The 24,055-nt window shown below is 44.2% G+C and overlaps 1 protein-coding gene across 5 annotated transcripts in view; it reads left to right on the top strand.

Annotated features, from left to right (window-relative positions):
* The window catches only part of PALM2AKAP2 (PALM2 and AKAP2 fusion), a 525,161-nt gene that overhangs the window by 125,229 nt on the left and 375,877 nt on the right, over positions 1–24,055 (top strand). For all 5 annotated transcript variants that reach the window (XM_055130289.1, XM_055130281.1, XM_055130274.1 and 2 more), the window contains exon 2: positions 22,263–22,308. In XM_055130289.1, coding sequence (XP_054986264.1) covers positions 22,263–22,308 — 46 coding nt within the window. The remainder of the gene's footprint in view (positions 1–22,262; positions 22,309–24,055) is intronic.

The raw sequence follows: 24,055 nt of genomic DNA, 5'->3' as shown, positions 1-24,055 counted from the left end.
TCAGTTGCCGTTTATTCCATCCACTCCTGTCTGTCTCTCCGCTTCTCTCCTGGCTCTCAATCTCGCCCCCAACCCACTCTTCCAGCCTAGTTAAATCCCCCAGCATGAGGGGGCTTACACATAGATGTGGTGACAATCAATAGGGTTAAAGTTCTTTCCCTCAGGAGATGCTGCTTCTAGGACAGATTCTCCTTTAGCAGGACAACCTACCCAAGGGTGAATCCCATGAGTATGTTTCTCCTATCCTCATCCAGCAAACACATAAGCATTCATAATATTAATAATTTTGTATGGACACAGTAAAAGATGCATTAAGCTTATAGAATTGCTCTCTTGGGGCCATCTTGATTTCAGACTTCAGTGCTCAGGCCATATTAGTCTTTCCTATCCCTAGCAGGGTCCTAGTCTTGTCGTTACTTTTGGATCATGACAGCATTTGTCCATGATCAAGCTCTTAACTTATAGTTTAGAATTAGACACTTTGGCCAGGCCCATCTCGATGCCAGAGTAGCACATAACTCACTGCTTGCCCTGAGTCCGTCCCGTCCCTCGTCTGGACCCTGCTTTTGGGGTGCTAGGAACTGAGGGCAACTGAGGCTTAAGTTGAGAGAACAGATGCCCAGGAATGAATAATATTCGAAGCCAATTAAATCCCAAATTACAAAAGCATAATATTGTCTTCTTGTGTCTACACAAAAAGGACATTGGTTTAAAGTAAACTATTCAAAAGACACAAGGAGAGGAGAAAGGCAATATTAACTTACAATGTAAGTTCAGTGTCCTAGAAAGATCTGACCTTACAAATTAACAGAGTCTAATTTGGAGGAAAAGCTGATTAACTCTTTGGGGAAGAGAACATAGAGAAGTAGTTACAGATAAACAAAGGAATGGGAGTGACTCGGAGCACCTTGATGGGTGTGACCCGGATAAACCTAAGCTCCTTGTGGCTATGTTATCCTACAGACCATGTTCTGGGGTCCAATTTGAATGCCAAAAAAATTCACACAAATAGAAATCCTATCAGGTATCTTTATTGACACTTTTCAATTTCAAATGGAAATCACATCAAGTATCTCTATAAACACTTGTCAATTTCTACCATCATAACAATGTTATGATGGTAGAAATTAACTATAAAAAGAAAGTTGGGAAACCCTCCAACATTTGGTAGTTGGACAACATAATGATAAATAAGTAACTGGGTCAAAGAAAAAATAGGAGAAGAGGTAAAAATATGGGCCAGGGTTCGATTCCCAGCATCCCATATGGTTCCCTGAGCACCACCAGGGGTAATTCATGAGTGCAGAGCTAGGAGTTAACCCTTGTGCATTGCCAGGTATGACCCCCCCAAAAAAAAAAGAAATAAAAATATGGGCCAGAGAGATAGTATAGGCTTAAGACACTTGTTTTGCATGTAGATTACATCAATTCCCCAGTACCACAAACAGTTTTCCAAGCACTGGTGGTAGGAGTGGTCCCTGAGCACAGAGTCAGAAGTAAGTCCCCCAAACTGCTGGGTGTTGCCTAACCACCCCTACCCACAACATTCCTTGAAACAAACAAGAATGAATACACAAACTATCAGAACCAATGGGATATAGCAAAGCATTACTAAGTTAATAGCAATACAGACTTACATCAGGAAATAGAAAGAGCTTAAATTAACCTAACGTCACAGTTTGATTAAAAGCCTCATATTTACAGATAGTAAATTTATGAACGTCTCTTGAGCCTCCGCGCCTACTGACTGTGATCCTGAGGTCTCCTAACCCATTTTGGCACCAGAGCAGATTCTTGCAGCCATGCATTTTGACTGTGAACTGAACTACAACCTCGTGCAGCCCGGGGAGGGATTTTTTTCCCTCTCCACCCCATTTTTCTGAGCGAAAATGGTGGCAGCGGCAGCAGCCACTCGGTGAGAGCCACCCTCTAAGACCCCTCCACCAGGAGGTAGGACTCTCTTTAGTGACGTAGCCTGTAGGTGATCCTGGGAGGGGAGGTGTTCCCGGCGTGCCTTCCGCCCAGAGATGAACCAAGAGCCGCGGCACGAGAAGCAGAGCCTCCGCGCCTACTGACTGTGATCCTGAGGTCTCCTAACCCATTTTGGCACCAGAGCAGATTCTTGCAGCCATCCATTTTGACTGTGAACTGAGCTAAAATATTAGAAACCCAAAACTCAAAGTCTTCACTTTTACCAAGGAAGAGAAATTATTAGATGATGCTTATTCAGCAGGCCTGATTGTTGGGGGAAATTTCCAATCAACAATAGTGAGTTCTGTATGGAAATATGAAATGTACTCAATATATAGAGAGAATAATGGGAATATCATTAGGTACTTAGATGGGGGTGGGGTGGGAGGGGGGTGTATTGGGGTTCTTGGTGGTGGAACGGGTGCACTGGTGAAGGGATGGTGGTTTAATCAGTATTTGACTGAGACTTAAACCTGAAAGCTTTGTATTTTTTTTTCTTGTTTTCACGGTGGTTCAATAAAATATTTCTTTAAAAAAAAATTTATGAACGTCTCGATCTGATTTCAAGAAGAGCAAGGATATACTGTTTTAACAAAGGGTGTTGGGGTAGCTGGATAGCCATGTATAAAACAATGAAACTGGACACTTGACATTTTTGTTTTGCTTTGGGACCACACCCAGGGGTGCTCAGGGATTACTTCCTGTTCTGTGCTCGAGGATCACTTTTGGCAGGGCTCAGGGGACCATATAGGATGCCAGGGATTGAACAAGTTGGTTGTGCAAGCAAATGCCCTCCCTGCTGTACTATCACTTTGGCCCCATAACTGGATCTTATATCTCACCCCATAACCTGTACCTTAGACAATACACAAAATTTAAATTTAAGTGGATTGAAGGCTTCAAGATCAACAAGAATCCATAAAACACAATAATGAAAAGTTTAGGCAGTATTCTCCAGGATATGAGCGATTGTCAATGATTTGAATCCTTTGGTAAAGAAAACAAAAACAAAAATGGGACTACATCAAATCACAAAGTGTTTTGCATGGCAAAAGAAATTTAGGTTAAAAGATACCCTACTGGTGGGGAGAAAATATTTGCATACCATCAGATAAAGGTTATGCAAATACATATGTTAATTAACCATACATCAGATAAAGGACTGGTATTCATGATTTATAAAGCACTGACAAATGTAACAATAAAACAAGAATCCCATCAAAGTTTGGGGAGAGGCTCGAGAAATACTGGAGTACAAATGCTTGTAAGTGCTTGCCTTGGAAACAGCTGACACCCAATTGATTCCTGGCACCACATGTAGTTCTCAAACATACTAGGAGTGATCCTTGGACACAAAACCACGAGTAAGCCCTGAGCACTGGTGGGTATATTCCCAAATGTAATCAACTTTCATCAATTTGCCAAATATAATTAAATTAAAATGTTAACGTTAAAAAAATGTTAAATCCCTAGTTCCCACCCAGGTCCCAGAAATACTAATAAAATCAACCTAGAGCAGGCTCCATGATTTATAGAAAAGATAAAAGTTCAAATTCTGGTTATACTAGAATTTGTTGTGTGAGCTTCATTTTTTACCCCTTCAACTCTGAAAAGAAGGAAATAATAATAATATCTCCTCAAAGGACTGTGGTAGTTTATACAAATAGTTAAGAAATGTCTGCTTGCTCTTGCCCATGTTCTCCTTGAATATGTGTCTCGCTTGCTTGTCTTGATGTCTCTTTGCTTGCTTACTTCCATTTCAGGTAAGCCTGTGTTCTTTTTCAAACATGTACTTCTGCCTTTATCTTCCCTCACATCTTTCTAAATAAGTTTCAATGAAAGCTATCTTGCTAAACACACACACACACACACACACACACACACACGCACACACACATACACAACCACCTGAGGCTTTTGAAAACACTCAGATACAGTTGGTCTTACATGAGTGAGAGGTGCTACTTTAATCCCACATTTAATATGTTGTCATAATTGAGAGCCAACAGGACCTAACTTAGTACACATGATCAAACTCAGATGAGCACATGATCACTGGGGAATCTTCTGAAAAATGTGGATAGATTTTTGAGCAAGTTCAGGAATCCTTGTTGCCCATCAACCCCAGTATGAATAGTGAGAGTTTAGAGAGAAGCCTCTAAAAACATTTAGGCAGTTCCAGCAGACAGCTTGGTGGGAGGGTTGGTGTCAACACAGAGCCCATAGTGACAGAGGCCATATGGTTCCTGGTTATGCCCAGTCCTGTCACACTCCAAGGGCTGCACTCAGCTTGAAAGTTGCCCAGACTCTCACTAGCTCAGCCAATCCCTGGGAGGAGAAGCAGGCAGACTCTCTCCAACTCCTCTGATAAGATATGTCAAATGAACATTCATTATTGTCCCAGTGGTCCTTTCAGAAATACATGGAAGGAAATGCCACACACTTAGCACTTAACTCTTTAGATTATGGAGCTCAGGGTCATACTTTGCCCATAAAAGGGCCATTTGGTGTTTAAACTGCTGAGTCAATGAGCCTGCCATATGGGACTAGTATTGTTGCCTCTGTTTGGGGGAGCACATAATTTGAGTGCTTTCCAAAGACCACCATTTGGAATTTCCAGATGCTATAATCTCTTGCTTTCAGTTTGGTTCAAGTATAAATATCCAGAAACCTACAGTCAGACTGGGCCAGGGTGAGGGAAGGCTAAGATCAGAGCTAGCAAATAGGCATTAGATATTAATTCTCAAAGATTATACCTGCATCTTCTTGTATGCTCATTGTGATTTTTTTCAGAGCTTAGGTTGTGAGTTAAGGGGTCTTGCTGCCTGGGTGTAGAACATGGGTCTCACAGAAACATGAAGTTACCCTGATGGCAAAACTGAGAGCAGTTTCACTTATCATGGATTTATTTAGCGTTACACCATCTACTGTTAAGTGTTGATTAGAGAGAAATTGTGATTCACTGATATATCTGATTATTAAGGCTCTTACTCTTCAACATGGTAAACTATGAAAGGTTTTCATCTCACATTTTATGATTCCTAAAAATTTAGAGTTAACACTATTTTTTTTCAGAAGACATACTAAATTATGTATTATTCTCATCACCAGACTTGTAGTAGCCAATGCAGCACTTACATATACAGTGTAATGTAGATATCACTCTCAATTCAGGATGAAATTGAGGCTCTACCATTGTCTACTGCACTTGTCTCCTTTTATAAGAATATTGCACAAGTATAACCTTCATACTTGTATAAACCTTTAAAACCTGGGGCTGAGACCTCTAAGCCTGGTCGGATAAGGACTGGGCCTCTTCCACCCAGATTTCCCATTTTCCAATAGCTAGGTGCTCACACCCAGGGACTGCCCCCTGCACTATGTAATCCCACCAAGGGCCAGCACCCAGAGACTTAAAACCAAGCTCCCGGAAGAGAGCGATGCAGAGAGTCTCTGGCCCCCGTGCGCCTGGCTATCTTCCCCAGGGCCCCTCAGAGGGGGTGGGCTCCAGCTTCCCTCCCCGCCTCGAGCAGAGCTCCCAAGGCTGAAGATCTCTGGAGCCTAGACACAGCCATGCTCAAGGCCCCTCTCCACACGTTCGGTCAAGCCTCACGCATGAAGGAACCGGCAGAGGAACCCAGGTGTGTGGGACCTGGGGCTGAGACCTCCAAGCCTGCTCAGATAGGGACTGGGCCTCTTCTGCCCAGATTTCCTAATTTCCAATTGCTAGGAGGTTACACCCAGGGACTGCCCCCGGCGCCGTGTAATCCCACCAACAGCCAATACTCAGAGACTTAAAACCCAGCTTCTGGAAGTTTGGACATCTTGTAGCCTAGTTGTCCCTCTGGGAGAACCTGACAAGCTACCAGGAGTTTCCTGCCCACATGGGAGAGCCTCGCAAACTCCCCATGGTGTATTCATATGCCAAAACCAGTAACAATGCTGGATATTATTCCCCTGACCCTGAAAGAACCTCCAATGCGGCATCACTGGGAAGGATGAGCAAAGAGAGGCTTCTAAAATCTCAGGGCTAGGACGAATGGAGACGTTACGGAGACCACTCGACAAATTTGACAATCAACGGGATTATGATGATGATGATAACCTTTATGAGAGTGCTTAGTTCCTGCTAGAATCTGTGCCCAGGGGTCCATGTGAATTATCTCCTACTTGCTTTCAAAATATTCTGATGAGTTAGGTACTATTTGATTTCATTTCCTAATTGAGGAAGCTGATCTTAGAGACCTGAAGAAACTCCCCCAAGTTTAGACTCCATCTTGGAAGCACTAGAGCTGGAGCTGGAACCCCGTGGTTCTCATACCCCTGCCTTAGGTTACTTTAAACTCTTGACCCCTGCAGCTTTTCACTTCCAGCTCTCTAGAGTGTAAGCTTCCTGGACTTATCCATGCATCCATTCTCTCAGTGCTCACCCAGTCCCATTCTCCAAAGTTGGTTTGTCCAAGTAAGACAACATATTCTCAGGGTTCCAAGGGTCAGGTCATGGACATCTGTGGGGAAGCACTATTCTGACTACCATTGTATCCCACTATTCCACCAGATTTTCTCATAAATCTTGCTTGATTCTCCATTTGGTCTCCTTGTCATGTGCAAATGACTCCTCGGCATCCCATATGGTCCTCTAAGCACTGCCAGGACTAACCCCTGAGCATCACCAGGTGTGACCCCAAAAGCGCCACCCCCACAAAAAAAAAGAACCTTTCTGAGGTTATAGTGTAGGTTTGCCTATGTTCAATCTCTATCTCAACTCCTGGGAAAGTAAGTCATAAGGGCAGCTTCTTTGGTCTTGTTTTCTCCTTATCCCCAGCCTGTGGACAATGCCGAAGGGGAAGTGTGTGCCTAACGCAAGTGTGAGAGGGAGGGAAGAGGAAAAAAGAACAAAGGAAAAAGGAATAAGTGGGCTTAGGCGACTGCCATTTTTACTGCTATTTTCTTTTTGCTTTTTGCTTTTTTGGGTCATACCCGGCGATGCATAAGGGTCACTCCTGGCTCTGCACTCAGGAATTACCCCTGGCCGTGCTCAGGGGACCATATGGGATGCTAGGAATCGAACCCGGGCTGGCCGTGTGCAAAGCAAACGCCCTACCCGCTGTGCTATCACTCCAGCCCTAGTTTACTGCTATTTTCTGATGTCTTCTCCTGACAGACAAAGGTATTCCAAATACTTCCAAAGGAATTACGTTTACCTCTTACAAATACCTGTTTTATACAAAGTAGTTAAATCATTCCAACATTTAAATAGTCACACAGGCACACACCTCCAATAGCAAAATTATTAATGGATATGAATACATCAGTCACTGAGAAGCACCATGGTTGGAAGCTCTGCCTCAGTTTCCTAATCTGTAAAATGGATATGATAATAGTTATATTATGAGAATTATTATAATTGTTCATTAATGTTTATAAAACACTTAGAAGGAACCCAGGGACAAAGGAAGCATTTTGTATTTGCTAACTAAAAATAAGCAAACCCACTGAAATTCAAGCTACAGTTCCTTCAAATCTTTAATTTAGAAATACTTTGGGGAACTTGAAGGTTTTAACAAATCAATTTTTGTCTACTTTATGTTAACTCAGGAAAAGACAAGCTTATCCTCTTTTTAAAGTATAATGGCAAAAGTGTATTTCTGCCCAAAATTTCCCACCAGTTGGCTAATTCTTACCAAATAAAGTTTTTGTTTTAAATGGGCTAAGACTGTTACAACTGTTTTTAAATAATGGGGTTAGTAAATTTAGAATGTCCCTTTCTCTGAGAGCAGGTGTGAAATCTTAGTGCTGCTCAGAAGTTGCCTTTGAAAGGTCATTGTTTACCACCTTTCCCGAGGAGTGCTAGGGTTTGAAAGCTGACACTCATTTGTCACTGGGAACTTTTGGTCACCACCTTGGACAGGCATTTCCCTCTTGTTAGGGGAAAGCCTCTTCCATTTGTTTCCGTTTCAACCAATCTAACATAGTCTTCATTCAACAATGATCTGTTTTTCTTGGAAGCTGGACCCATGGTTTGAGAGCAAACTTTTTCTCTCTGGAAGTTCCAGTCTGGAAGGAAAATGACTTCAGCCAGGCTTGGTAGAGAAGAGAAAGTGTCTGGTCTTGAGAAACTGGGTGTTGAATATTGAAGCCTAATTCATAGTGTTGCCCAGTGAGGTAGAACTGAATGATCTGCAAGCATGATATGGGCAGGTTGTCTTCTTCTATGCAAATGTGGGACTCCGACCCCCTTTTTTGTTTCCACCCAGAATAGAAGGCATTTCTAAGTTTATTTTAGTAGGGAAAAAAATGTAATGAAAGGCTGCCTACCAGATACAGTTGCACGACAGCTTCTTCCTGGGGCAATGAATGAGGAGCATTCTACAGGGGCAAAAGACTGAACAGGCAATTAGGTCAGAGGAAGTTTTGGTTTGGGAGAAGGGCAACAGAGTAGCGCAGACCCAGGGAAGGGGTTATTGGTGCTGGAGCCTTGACTTTATCAGCAGCCCAAGGAAAGGGCATGCTTAGAGTGGGAAACAGGCAGAGTGGTCAGCTGATGACTAGATGTGGGATGGAGGGGTGGTGAGTTGGGGGAACAGAAGGATGTGGAGGAGTTATCCAGACTTCAGAATTATTGTATTAATCCCTCGTGATGACTTCCTGACCCTTGGAGATAAATCCACACTGTTTCTTCTCAGTTTTTCTGATACTAAGGGTTTCAGAGAAATTTTTATTTTATTTTATCTTGGCTTCCCACCCGCACCCTAGGTTCATACAAGGGCCCAAGGATATGATGTTGCTCAGGGCCCGGCAGTGCCAAGGGTATCTGGGTCATCCGGGCAGAGCTGGAACCCTCCGGAGCTGCATATGGTGATGTTTGGGGGACCATGTGGTGGTCCCAAGAATTAAACCCAGGCTGGGCACATACCAGGTATACACCATAAGCTCTGTACTATCTCTGCTCCCTGGAAAGATTTAAACCAGGAGCATGTGGCTCTTCTAACAGGAGCATGTGGCTCTTCTAACAGGGTCCACGGAAGAACTCAGGAGCTTCCTGGAAGTCCAGAAATTTCCCAGACAGTATTTCCTGCATGCATTTTGATCTGAGAAATGGCCCCCTGTTCTTACTAGATTCTCAGAAGGGCTCCGTAATCTGCCTACCCCCAATGCTCCACGTCCCTGTTCTAGACGCTGGCATAAATCACACAGTAGAGCACTGTGTACTTTTGTCTTCTTCAGTCTCTTGTGATAACTGCAGAATTTGGCAAGGCCAGAATGTTGCAAAAAGATGTGCCGCGCATCAAAAGACCTTGTATTTCAAACTGCAGAGGTAAGAGGCAGAATCAAAGCATTCCTGAGTAAGTGCCGCTCTAGTCTGAGGCTCGTTTGGGGCACACCTGGCCAGCCCGGACGGCTGTAATAAATGACCAGAGGGTTGGGTGTCTTAAGGCAGACCTGGATTTCTCAAGTTCTGAAAATTGGGCATTCAGAGATCAGGGTGTCAGCATACTCAGTTATGAGGATGACCCTTTCTGTGGTCTGCAGGTATCCCTCTTATTTCCTCCCCTAGTGGACACAGAGAAAAGCAAGTTTTCTTTTCTTTTTTTTTTAAAAGTAAGCAGCTTATGAGCGAAACCACTGGAGTTTCACTCGACTTGAGCATCTTCTCAAAGCCTTGAGTCTAAATAATACCACAGCAATGGAGATGAAGTGTCAACAGATAAACTGTGAGGGTGGGGTGCATACAAACATGATGTTTTTGTTTTTTTCTCGGGGAACACATTTGTTTAATATGGGGGTCAGGTGTTGCTGTCTCTGTCAGTGTGTATGGGATGGTAGGGAGACAACCTAGGACAATCTATGGGGTGGTAGGAACGTCTATCATGGAGTAAGAGGCTGTTGTGGTCCCGGGCTGAGGGGTGGGAGCAGAGTGAGAGTGTAGGTGAGGGTGTGGGAAGGGGTAAGGGTGAAGCTTTGCACACGACCTTAAGACCACAGTTCAGGCGCATCCAGTCACTGATGCAAGAACCACATAGAAAGGGAGGGCACTGGGCACACTCACGCCCACTACCCACATTCAGGGCTCCTGGTCTGGCCTACCTCCCAGTCAGACCTTCTTGTCCATCACAGCTGGCTCTGGGCCGAACACTCACTCAGTAGCTTTTACCAGAACACAGGTTCATCTATATGGCAGCACGTTGTGTTACCAGATAGTAACGAGCACACAGGTCATGCTCCTTGTATAAAAGTATAAATTGACCACCTACACTATGCCAGGAGATTTGGGTCCGTGACCTCATTTGACCGCCAGAAAGATTTTATGAAGTAGAAACTATGATCTTTCCCAACTTTGAAGTTGGAATAACTCAAATTTCTCAAGGTCATTAAGTGGTAGGACTGTGATGATTTAAGATTCGGTGTATCCAGTTCCTGCTTCCTTCCCATTTAAATAGTTTCATTACATGCTAATAATATCATCATGGCTTATGGGGCAGGTATTAGTCTGAGATCTCCCCGAGGGTTCCAACTTTATAATTTTTAGAGTAAATGAAGAGTGATGGAGCGATAACTCAATGGACTGGAGCTCAAGCTTGGCATACAGGAGGCCTGGGTTTGATCCCCAGCATGACATGATCCCCTGAGCACAGCCAAGAGCAACCTCCAAGCACCACCGAAGTTGCACTGTGCATTCCTCAGTATGGCCCCCAAACGAACATATAAAAAGAAAACAAAACAAATAAAACCAAGTCAGCAGTTTGTAAGTCATATACTGTGTTAGGTATTTGGAGGGATGACCACTCTTTTTATCCCTTAGGGACCACCGGGCATTTGGGAGGGGGTGGGATTTCTAGAGCTCTGTGGAGTTCATAAAAGACAGTTGGGACGTTAGGAAAGGGAGGGGGAGGCTGCATTCCAGACATAGCTCCTGGTATGAGAAAGCACCAAATTTGGAGTGGGACAAACAGATGAAGAAGGTGTCAAGTTCTCTGGGGAGGGATGGGGCAGAGGAGGCTGAAAAACGGGCTGGGGCTCTGGCCAGATGCTGTGGTGACTTTGCTGAGTCTGAGACAATAGAGCAACTGCCCAGACGGCAGTGTCTCCCACCAACTCGACAAAGGGAGGTTCCACACCGTGTAAGGGATGGAGTTGCAGACGGAAACAGACCTCCTGGCCCACAGGGTGATCTTTAATGCTGGTAGACAACTCTGGCTACAGAATTAACTTGCCCAGTTACTGTAGGACTCGCCATCTTGCAGAAAGCTGGTGAACCAGGACTTGACTGGGTTATGCACGAAGGCTAAGAAAATACAGTACAGAAAGGGAGACCATGAAGACCTTTCAGGAGTCCACTGGCCCCTCCGTAGGCAGAGGCCTCAGTATCTTCCATTCACTTACTTGAGCTCCTCACCGAAGCCAGCCTGGATTACAGAAAGCAGCACCTCCTCCTCCCTTCCCCCAGGAAAGCTGTCCTGGGAGTCAGAACCATTGGAGGGAGGCTACAGTAGAAAGCCAGCCTCGCTCTGCAGAAGTGACCCCACCAGCTGCCCAGCTGCTTCTCTCCAAGGACACACCCGGCACAGTCACTGGAGGGTGCTGGAGAGTGGCCGAGTCTCCACTGCCTGAAGGGCTGGACAGGACTGGGAGCTCGTGGGAGTCAGGGAACTGCTTTCCTGAAGACAACAGCTCCCAAATCTTATTCCTGTTCACACCTTCCGCAGACGCGCAGGGTGCAGACTCCACAGTGAAAACACGTTCCTTTGTCAAGTCAGCATGGAGTCAGCGCTCGGAGCCCCTGGAGTGGCTGCCTCCCATGGGTGAAGCGCCCTCGTACTCCTGGCTCCCAGCCAAGCTGCCGCCTCTGTGTCAAGTCTTTATCCACTCCCACCGCCCCGTCTGTTTCCCCTCTAGTGGGATAAATTGAGCTCTGAATGAGTACAGAAAGAACACACTATTGTAAACACAGGCTTCAAATATAGGTTTGACACACACACACACACACACTCACATACACACACAGTGGGCATAAAAGATCCAAGTTTTTCTATTTCCTTCTTTCCCTGCTGCTCTCCGCTTCTCTTGTCTCATCCTCTGCTCTGAAAGTTAATTAAATATGTCAAATAGAATTTGGGACTTCTGTTTTCTTCAGAAGAGACGAAGAACACCTCCCCACCAAAAAAAAAACACTTATTTGACTGAGGAGCACCAAGTCTCAAGAGCACTGGGTGGTATTGGCCATTTTGTTTATTGATGTGATTGTCTTAGGAACGCCTCTGAAACGTGGAATACTGTGCTGGCTTTGTATTAGCAGTTTTATCCTCTGGTGGGCCAAGCCTTTGGTTCCTATGAGGTGTGTGCAGTCCCACAAATATTTCCCTATGGATCAGCTTTCCCAAACTTAACTTTGGTGGAAGCCCTTTCACTATAGTCCTTTAGTCCTTCACAATCACAGAGATTTTTCCAATTATTGTTTTGTTTTTGTTTTTGTTTTTTTGCTTTTTTGGGTCACATCCAGTGATGCACAGGAGTTACTCCTGGCTCTGCACTCAGGAATTACTCCTGGCAGTGCTCAGGGGACCATATGGGATGCTGGGATTTGAACCCGGGTTGGCTGCGTGCAAGGCAAATGCCCTACCCACTGTGCTATTGCTCCAGCTCTGAGATTTTCCAATTCTTAAAGTACTTTCTTACTCATGAATGCTTTTAATCCCTACAAAAATCTTATGAGGGAACTTAACTGACAAATGAAAACCTCAGCTGTGAGCAGGTGAGTGACTTGTCTGTGGTCCCACAGAAGCCGACAGGACTAGGATTAGGACCTACAATCAGAAGGTGTGCTCATCCCACTTTAAGTTGAGCCACTTTGGTGAAAAGCCGCTTGCCCAGGTAGGATGGTCACATGTTTATCGGAATCACTTTTTGAGTCTGGATGGCAGTTACCACTCATAAGACAGACTTGGTGGGCTCGGATACAAGTTGGATCCATTTTGCCAAGTTGCATTCTAGGGAGGGTAGAAGAGGAATGGGCATGCTGGATTGACAAAGGGTATCAGAAGATGGCATAAGCATCCATAGATGATAGGAGCCCAAAGTCGGCTTTCCCAAGTTCATTCATTTGCCAACCATGAGGATGCTCAGGAATAAGTGATAGGTCTAGAATCCACCAACACAACATAACAGCCAGGCTCTCTCGTCAGCAGTGCTGACTTGTAGAATGTGCGTGGGATTATTGAATCACTGTGAACAATGAAAGTGTCGATGGCCACAGTACGGAAAAGCATTTCAAGCTGACAGTGTAAATCATGGTCATTGTACTAAGACAAACTATACTGGCCCCTAAGCCCTCTGAGAACCCAATGACCCAATTATGTTCGTACGCATCAGATAACCAGACAGGGCCGAACCTGGTCTTTCCAAGACTTTTCTATTTTGTAGTTAATTTAGACCCAAACCAAGAATCCACCAAGGGGTCTCTTTACCCTGTTGGCAACCTAAACACTCCAAAATGAAACTTTTCTTTCCGCCTTTTCCTCAGACTAAAGCATCTTTTCTTAAGGATTTCCTCTAATTTCTTATTTATTATTGTTAAATGGACTTACTCCAGAAAAGTGACTCTAGGTGTCCATGAACATTAAAAGGAGAATCTTGTATATACATTTTAAAGAAAATACATGCAAAAGAAGTAGCTACTAATATGAGGAGTATTAAGGAAACACATGGATTACCTCTTTTCTAACAATATAAGTCCCTAAGTAAAAGGGTGGGTAAAATCACGTTACTCACAGATTTCTTTTGTAAATTTTTACTGAAATGATAGCTGAGTTAAGAAATTAGCATCTATCTTTCCTGGAGCATCAACTATGGGCACTCGCCAGCAATTTAAAAGTTTTCTTTATTTTTTCACACTATTCTTATGAGATTAAAGTTATTTCCCCACTAAGACAAAGAATAAAAGAGGCTAAAGTAATGCTGTTGGTAAGTCTGGAGAGTTGTCTTTAGGGTCTATGCCTCTTCTTTGACATGGCTACCTCCCTCTGCCTCACTCTGTTTCTCTTGTTACTCTAACAGTAACAAGACTATTATCAATATCAGAATATCAGAACAAGTTAAATCTAGTATGATCACTAATCATTCTATTCTATTTCCTAAACACCTCCTTACATCACTTGGTCTCCTCTAGTAGCTCATCTTCATATTGATATTACTGTAACTAATCAAGAGAAAAGGAAGCCATCAAACTGAGAAAACAATGTTCATTTCTAGATGGACTTCCAATGACTCGTTTTAAATCTGTTACATAGAGACCTTAGTCAGCATACACTTTAAGAAGCATCCAGTTCAGTTTATTTCCCACACTGCTGCTCTATTTTTTCCAACGTCTTTCTTGTCTACTTGCACCACGGGGAATCTCTATATGAATCTCTCTTTTGAATTCCATAGAGAAAAAAAGCACATACTTGAAATCCTTCAACTTTCCCAAATTGTTCACAACCATGGGAACTGAAGGGGCCCCAAACACTGTTTCTCTCTTTTTTGATTCTGTGCAGCCATCATATGTTTTGAATGACCACATATTCTGAAAGATCTGAAGCAAAAGACAGCTAATAAAAATAGAGACATTTTGGAGGACCCTGGAATTCCTTTTAAAATTACTTTGGTTGAAGGAAAGCTTCAGATTACTATGAAATTCCATACTCTTAGCTACTACTCAGTAAGATTTTATAGCTTTTTCTTACTCAGTAGGTCTTATCAAGTAAGTTTACAGAGCTCCTGCTTTCTCCATAGGGGTGGCCTATGATCTCTGTGGCTCCCACAGGACACATTCCATAAAATATATCTCCAAATTTTAATGAACAGAACATCTGTTTTGCAAATCTAGTATTCTGTCTTATTCATATAATTTTTTGCAGTGAAGCATCCATTAGAAAACCCCATTGAACCCATACAGATAGTGCTTATGCAAATCAGTTTAATACCCTGGTGAGAATTAGTTATTTGTTTTGTTGTTTGTTTTTCACTTGAAGCCACCACACCCAGTGGAGCTCATGGTTATTCCTAGCTCAGCACTCAGGTATCATTCCTGGTGGACTCAGGAGATTTTATCAGGTGTCAGGGAACAATCCCTGGTTAGCGGCATGCAAGGCAAGAACCCTACCTGCTGTACTGCCTTTCTGGTACCAAGAACTAGTTCTTTTCTCCTCCTCTTCCTCCTCCTCCTCCTCCTCCTTGTTGTTCTCCTCCTCCTCCTCTTTTTCTTCCTCTTCCTTCCTCATCTTCTTCCTCCTATTCCTCTTCTTCCTCCTCTTCCTCTTCTTTGAATATATAAAGTTGTTCATAATAGAGTTGTTTCAGGCATAAAATGTTTCAATACCAATCTAACCACCAATGTCCCCTTCCCTCCAATATCCCCAGGTTCCCTCCCACCCCCATCCATCCCCCTTGGCAGACACATAACAAACTCACTGCATATTACTTAGGTCCTAAAGGACTTTAAGGAATGGCAAATATAATTATAAAATAAATCAATAAGTCAACTTTTATGATAATTGCTATATGTTTATAACTTTCTTAATCAAGTAGAGGACAACATATACACCATGAGTGAGAGTCATACTCAATGCAACATGAGAGGTTTTTCCTGTCCTTTAAAGAAGCTCTTTTAACATTTTTTGCAAAACTGGTTTCGAGGCTATGAATTCCATAAACTATTGCCTGTTCAAGAAGCTCTGTATAGTTCCTCAAATATGAATGATAATCTAGCTGGAGAGGGTATTTTTGGTGAGGTGTTTATTTCATTGACTTTTTGTACTGTATCCTTCCTTATTCTTCTGACTTGTAAAGTCTCATTTGATAGATGAGCTGCGTATCTTGCATGCCTTCCTTTGTATGCAAGTTCCTTTTTGGATTTTGCTGTTTTCAATATTCTGTCTCTATAGTTGGATTTTGTCATTTTGAGTATAATGTTCTTGGAGTTTTCCTTTTTGGGTTCTTTTCACTGGGACCCTTTGGGCCTCTTGGATCTTGATGCTATAATCCTCAACTCTGGGAAGTTCTTATAGATGATTTTTTAAACTATTGTTTCTTCATCACTTTTGCCTTTCTACTTTTCAGGGATTCTGAGGTACTTATATTGTTCCTCTTGAACTCATCCCATAGTTCTCTGGTACGCTGTTCATTTCTTTTTTTGTTTTTGTTTTTGCTTTTTGGGTTGCACCCAGAGATGCTCAGGGGTTACTCTTGGCTCTGCACTCAGGAATTACTTGTGGCAATGCTCGGGGGACAATATGGGATGCCAGGGATAGAACCCCAGTCAGCCACTTGCAAGGCAAATAAATGCCCTACCCACTGTGTTATCACTCTGGCCCTTCGTTTCTTTTTAGACTATGCTGATCTGCTGTTTCCTAGCAGTTTCCTCCTCAGTTTGGAGCTCCTCAATCTCTGCTTAGCTTCTGTTTTTCTGCTCTTCAGTACTTCTATTGACATTTTTTCCTTTTGGCTCTGGGGTCACACACACCTGGCGATGATCTCAGGGGCTTACTTGTGATTCAGCACTCAGGAAATCACTGATGACAGTGCTTGGGGACCATATGGGATGCCAGGGATTAAAACTGGGTCAGCTATGTGCAAGACTAGCACCCTCCCTGCTGTACCATTGCTTTGGCCCCTCTATTGACTCTATTTATTTTTTATTTTTGACTTTCTTGGTCACACCTGGAAGTGCTTGGAAGTTACTCCTGTCTATGCACTCAGGAATTAATCTTGGTGGTGCACAGGTGGACTATATGGGATGCTGGGGATAGAACCTGGCTCAGCTGCATGCAAGGCAGACACCCTACCCACTGTGCTATCACTCTGGCCCTATTGAATTTATTTTTAACACCTACTATGTTATTCATTTTTGTCATTTCTGATTGTAGTTGTCTTTTCATTTTGACTCTCATACTTTCGTGTGCTTTGCTGACTATCTGCGCTATTGTTTCTTTGAACTCATTGAGCAGCCTCATCAGAGTGTCGTTGAAGACACTGTCTGAGAGTTTACTGGCATTGTTCACGTCTTTGGTGACATTGTTTTTGCTCTTTGAACGTGATGAGTTCCATGAGTAAAAACAATATGTTTTCTCCATTGGTTTCTAGAGTTCTTGTTGTGCTAAGGGGTTAACTCCCCTGGAAGATGCTGAGGGATCAAGCTGGAGATTGCTCTCCTCTCTGTGCCTCCTCACAGAATGACAGGAAGAATAACTGAGATGATGGAGCAGTAAGCAGAATGTCAGGAAGAAGCTGTGGGGTCGGCCATTAATATGGCATAGGTCAGGTATGAAAGCTGCTGGGACCTACCCGGTAGGGAGGGGTTCTGCCTCCCATTCCGGAATAGGCCTGGTGGTATCAGCTGAAAGCATGTCTTACCTGGGATGGTGAGGCTGTAAGCAGAAGGTTAGGCAGAACTAGTTATTTCTTAAACACTCTGTGTCCCATTGTGATATCACTCGATAGATTTTAAATGTGTGAAGGGCAACATGTGAAGGGCAATATTAATGAACCAACATTAATATTAGATTCTTTGTAATACTGGGCTATTGTATATTGTAGCTCTATACTGTGCTCTACCCTCTGGTATAAAAAACTTCTCAATAAAAGAAATGGCATGTTTGGTGTTCTAAATGTCTGTGTTTGTTAGCAGACTCAGTGATTTTTAAAGTGCTTGAATTTAGAGATGAGGGAAGATGTGAAAGAAGAGAATTTGTTTCTCTTTTGTGTTTTAGTCCTGTCTTCTATAAGGTCACACAGAACAGAAACTGATTTTATTTGACAGGAGAAGGGAAGGCACCAACTGAAAACATATTAAGTTAACTTGTATTATAGCTGGAAGGCTGGAGAGGGAGACTTGGGAAGTGGACAGTGAAGGCCCTCCCTGGAAGAATTCTCTAGTGCAGGGTCTTCACACCCCTCAGCAGGTGACTGCAGCTCCCTAAGCCCTGATAGCATCACCCCACATCATAGTTCCAGGGCTCTGGCAAAGCAAGGGTCTAACATTATTTGGCTTCTGTGTTGGGAGATTGTTCTGCCTCTATTTTTTCCCCCAAAGGTGGTTAGGGATTTGGAAGTTGGGCTGGGAATCCAAAACTTTTAAGTCAGTTGAGTCAGGGTCTTATATTCTGAATTTCTTCTCTCCTTTGCCTTTGCCATGCCTTCTTTAATGATTCTCAACACTAAAAATACAACCAGTGTACATCATGGGCTTTCAAGCAGTTAAAAACTATTGTGGAACACATAATTGGTCTGAGTCCTTTGCCTAATCATAGAAAACTCAATTTTTTAAATGGTTCTAAACTCATTCCTAACACCTATCTGATTCATAGAAATGAAATTCTGTACATGTGTTTAAAGAAATGTCTCCCCAAGAGATTCTGACACATATCTTTGGTTGGGAACAATGCTTTAATTTTTCCCATTTCTTACAGATTCTCTTTTGAGAGTTTTTCTTACTTCCATTTCATTGGTCTCAACCAGTGGACCTTCCCATTAACTGACAAAACTGGACTATTTGATATAAATCATTCAACTTCTCTCTTTCAACTACAGAAAAAAATTTAACCCATTTAATCCTTCTGTCTACTCATGTTCTCTTCCTTCCTTCCTTCCTTCCTTCCTTCCTTCCTTCCTTCCTTCCTTCCTTCCTTCCTTCCTTCCTTCCTTCCTTCCTTCCTTCCCTCCCTCCTTCCTTCTCTCTCTCTCTCTCCCTCTCTCTCTCTCTTTCCACATCCACCTGTGCTCAGGACTTAACTCCTGTGCTCAGGCATTACTCTTTCTGATGCTCAAGGAGACCATATGAGGTGCTGGGAATTTAACACTGGTTGGCTGTACCCTACCTACTATACTATTCTCCAGTCCATCATATATATATAGCACTAAAAGGCTAAACTTGCTGCTAGTGCTCATCTGGATATCCACTGGTCTAATCAGGGATCTGCCTAACGTTTACATTTTCCTTGATTCTGTCCTTGCTCTCATTGCCTCATACCCATTTCCTTCGGCCATGAAACTTTCTGTCTCATCTCACCTAACAACTCGTCAACTCACTTTTCTTCTAACCTACTTTCCTTTCCCTTCACCTTCATCTTGCACGTACAGATATCTGAAAGGGAGTGATTTGTATTCATGAATGCTTCTTTCCCGCCACACACTCATTTTCAGCTTCCCTAATTGCTTCCAGGCTCACCCTCTCCACTCACACGCTTCAAAGTCACTGCGGCTTCCTGACTGCCCAGCCCATGGCTTCTCCTTAGCCTGTGCCTTCTTGACCTCTAGGAAGGCCCTCAGACTCCCTTTCCTCTGCTTGTGATTTTCGGCATGCAACGTTCCGCTTCATTTTCCCTTCTGCTGCCTCAATGGGACTTTCTCAGATTCCTTTGCCAAACTTTCTCCTTTTCTTACTCTCTTTTCATTGTTCTCCTTTCTTTAGCTGTAACCTCAAAGTAGATGAACACCCAGTATGTGTCCCCAGTACCAATTCTTCTGTTCCAAGATCCAGAGCTTTCCAGTTAGCCACTTCCAAATGCTGCTCAGGCTCCTGCCGCAGCTTCCCACACCACCCCCCTCCCTTAATCTGTCCTTTTAAAAATTTACTCTGGTAAGATGTGAAATTTAAAAATATATGTAATTTGCTATTTTGCTTACTTTCAAGCATAGGTTATAATTCCATCCATATTGTTATGTCCCACTCTTCCTTTTAAATATCTCTATATAGTTGGTAGGGACTGGAAGGACTATTTTATTTTTTTGTTTGGTTTTGGGGTCACACTGGCAGGTGCTTAGAAACTACTCCTAGCAGTGGACTATGTGGTACCAAGGATCAACTGGAGGATGTGGTACGCCAGGCAGATGCCTTAAGCACTATACCATCTCTGGGCCCACATTTCTATCTTTCTTTAATAATAATAATAAAAAAAATTTTCCCTCATTTTATAAAGTTCAACATTATTTCCATTTCAGATGTACACTATAATAAGTTCACATCTGTATGCATTCTGAAAACATTGTCACAATATGCTTATTTACTATCTTTTATGAACTTTAACATTTCCAATATCATACTATTGATAATAGCTGCCACCCCCCCCCCCCATGCTGTACATTACAACTTTTTGGCTCATTTGCTTTGTCACTGGAATTTGGAATTTTGTCTCAGTTTATCCTTTTCATCAATTTTGCATATATATTTTTTAATTTTAGCTGTCCACACAACTCCACACCCTCAACCATTGATCTGTTTTCCTTCTTATTTATTACTCAGCCTGTCTTACCTCCATAAATTGGACCTACCTAGGGCTGAGTGATTAAAAACACGATCTCTGGATGGTCCGAGCTTAACTCAGCTCTCCAGTTTGGGTGTAGTCTCTCACCCTCTCTGGCCTCACTTTGTTCATCTTGTTATTGTCTACTCCTGTTGGAAGGATACACAGCCACTCTGCCAAGCGATAACAGCTTTGTTAATTTGTGAGTGAATACCTTTCAGAGGACTTGTCCTACTGGATCTGGTGTTGGAAGTGAAGAGAACATGATGTGTTTGAAATAAGTAATGGTTTTTCGCGGGAAAGCAGAATTCCTGGCTGTATTGGAGGACGATGTTAAAGCTGACATTGGCGTAGATTTATGACACAGACTGCTCCACCCACACCAGTTATGAAAAAAAGGAAAACAATCCATCAATAAAACTGTTTGGGTGACTGCTTCAGCCTTCAGGCAGAGTAGTAATTGCTCTTCAAGTCACAGGTAAAATCTCTGAAAGCTGAAAAGGCAACATAATTGAATCGAAAGAATTTGCCCAGGAAAAAGGATGACTTGGAGAAATTTAATGTGACTACACTAAAAAAAAGAAAAAGAAAAAGAAAAAAGCCAGCATATGTTTTGCAGCTATAGACTCATCAAAGACTAAAGGGGTCACGTTGTTTTCTAAAGTGCACGTTTTGTTTAGTGTAGGAAAGTTTACTTGTAAATATTGTGGATTCTAGCAGGCCTTTCTTGGGGTAACGGGGGTGGGGGGGATTATTTTGTTTGCAGCATTCATGTCTTTTTTGGAATGGGTCTTATCCAGCTCTCATAGCCAGTCCAGTCACAAAAACATACTTTACAACAGTCTCCTGTTGGGTGAAAAATATTTCAGTGTGCAGACTCTGCTTCGCCCATTCTGTGTACAGAAATGAAGACTCAGGGTTTTCAGGCCAAAATGACACAAGCAAACGATAAGAACAGATAAGCACAAAGCTCCTGCACGCACTTGATCTCATTCACCGCTGACCACAACTTTATGAGAGTAAAGTCTGTGATCCTCCCTTTTTTTTTTAAGATGAGGAAACTGAGGCTCAGAATGGTAAACTGAGTGGCCCAAGGTTTTGCAGTTGATGTCCAGCCCAGCCTACCCAAGGACACAGTACTACAAAGTCTCTATCTTTTGAGCCCCGTTGGTCTCCCAGAGACCAACTCAGATAATTCAGAGACCTGCTCTGAGCCCACTAGATGTTTGAAGACCAGCTCGGCCATCTAGGGCTTGTGGGTGAGGCAGCCTTCCCCGTTGCAAATGCCCCACGTTGGTACCCAAGCATTAGACCCCCGCGGAGCCACAACCTGCAGGGAATGGCACGTGCTGGAGGGACAGGAGGGGAGGGGCGGGGAGGGGGTCCGTTTTTCTGCCCGGGGGGCCCCCTGAGCTGGCATCTGGCCCGTGGAAGCGTCCCCTTGCCCAGTGCTGGAGTCCCAGCGAGCACGTGTCCACCCGGCGCGCGTCAGCCCAACGCCCAGCGGCTCGCCCGGCGCGCCGGCGCCTTAGAGGTGCCCGTCCACGCTCGCGCGTGGTGGTCCCCCGCGGCGTCTCGGGGGGGGGGACCCCCGCCTCCCGGGGGGGCGGCGGCGGCACCACGCACTGTCCACCGCCAGCCTCCTCCTACGGCCGCCCCGGGGTCTCGGCCCGCCGGGGGCCCCCCACACCTCAGGGGCGGAGCGAGGCGCCAAGACGTCAGGGCGGAAAAAGCGAGCACGGGGCGAGCGCGCCCTCCCGGCGGCTGCCCACGTTCCCGACCCGGAGATGCAGTTGGCGGCGGCGCTGGGGCGCAGCCGGGCGGCCGGGCGGCCGGGGGCCAGGGGCTGAGCCGAGCGTGCGTGCAGGACGCGCCGATTCCCCGTGCGCAACCCGCGGGGTTCCAGCCAGAGCCCCTCCCGAGGTGCCCGTCAATCTCCCTGGGTGACTACAGCGTGTGTTTTGTTTTTCTTTCTTCTCTCCTCTCCTCCCCGCCCCGGGTGCCCTTCTCCAGGATGGCAGAGGCGGAATTGCACAAGGAAAGGCTGCAAGCCATAGCCGTAAGTCCACTTTCATTTTATTTTATTTTATTCTTGTTCTATTGTCTGGGATGGAAGTGAGTGTTGTGTTGGGCGGGGGGGGGGGTTGGGGGAAGGGGGTGGGTAAGGGGTAGGGGTACTCTCTGGAGTGTTGGGAGGGGGGCGATCGCATTCCAGCACGGTAGCCACAGGGCATGTGTTTCGGAGATGAAAGTCTGAAGGGTTGGGTCAAGCCGCTTCTGCTTTCTTTTTTTTTCCGACATCTGTAGAGAGAACCCCCCACCCCCACCCCAGGGCGCACTTGGGGATTGGAAGGTAGGTAGAAGACTGACTTGGAAATGAAATGTGTGCTACTGGGCGTTGGGGGAGGACCAAATAGACGCAAAGCCTGGAATCTTACCTTAGGAACTTCGTTCACCAGAGAACGGGGCAGCGGGGCTGCCATCCTCTTGGCGGAAACCGTTGTCTGCTAAGTGGAAAACCAGCGGTCAGTCCCACTGCCAGCTAGGCAGTAGAACCTCCTACAAAACCAGAGCGCTCTTTTCACCCCCACCCCCACCCCCACCCCGATCTATTTGATATTGACAAGGGCATTGGCACAAGCTGCCCTCCCGGAGATCTGGGAATTTAGGACTACTGGGTGCTGGGGAAATATTCCAAGAGTGTCCTTTTTGTTCCTGTGGATTAGGGGGAAACTTATGTTCAACATACAAAGGAGCAAACAGCTTTGGCAAAGTTTCTGTACACTCTTAGAAAAGTGTACCCTTGCATCTTGGGTATAAAACATAACTCACTGAGACGCCTGGATTTGAGCAAGCTTGCCACAGTGTTGCCAATGATCCACAGATGTGGTATTTTTACTGGAGCCACCACAGCTGGATTATATATTTCCTTTGCAGATGAAGGAATGATTACCTCTGCTGTATGAAATAAAAACAATTAAAAAGAGAAGGTCTGTTTACATATTGGCATACAAGAATCTTCAGGCTTTCTTTTTTTCTTTTTTTTTTTTTTTGGCCTGGGGGGAGAGTCCAGGAGTTCCTTGGAAACACGTACATTTATTGGAGAAATACTATGTAATGTTCTGGACACAGACTGTATTAAAGTGTTTTCAAAAGTCTTTGGACAGATTCATTGGGAAATTCAAGCAGCCTCTTTTTTGAAAAGAAGTATTTGATGTGGGTTCTGTGGCTATGAGACTCTCTTTATCAAACTCTTCAAATCGTAAATGGAACTGCACCACTGGAGTGAGAGAGCCATTTGTTGGCAATGTTAAAATGTATGGCTACAGTGTTGGAAATTGGTCCCCAGAACTCAGGAGGGCTGGTTCTCCTCCTCCTTTTCCTTTCTCCTTGGGCATGGATGTGTATTTCTCGATGGTTAATGAAGTTGTTTATGGCTTCTTAAAATAGTGGCAGGCAGTGTGGCCAGAGTGTTAGGATAAGAATGGAGATATTCAGTCATTGGTGCCATGGGGCTGGTGGGTGTTTTATATAAACTGAATAATAGGCTGCTTTAACTGTTCATGAAGTGACTGCTCCAGAAAATGTTCTCGTGCTCTCATAGGCTGCCGCTGCTGCAGCTTTGCAACAGTTGTCACATTTTCTGCCTTTGTATGACCAGCTTTACTGCATGCCTGAGCAACAGCTGAGCCCCATGAAAGGACTTGCTTTCTGAACAAGGAGAGCCAGTAGCAGTTAACACGGGGGCTACTCCTTTCCAAGTGGGGTTGAGTAATCCCGGCCAAGGCCAAATGGATTTTCAAGAA

Source organism: Sorex araneus, chromosome 1 (genome assembly GCF_027595985.1).
Source record: "Sorex araneus isolate mSorAra2 chromosome 1, mSorAra2.pri, whole genome shotgun sequence".
NCBI lineage: Eukaryota > Metazoa > Chordata > Mammalia > Eulipotyphla > Soricidae > Sorex > Sorex araneus.
This window is presented reverse-complemented; position numbering and strand designations above follow the sequence as displayed.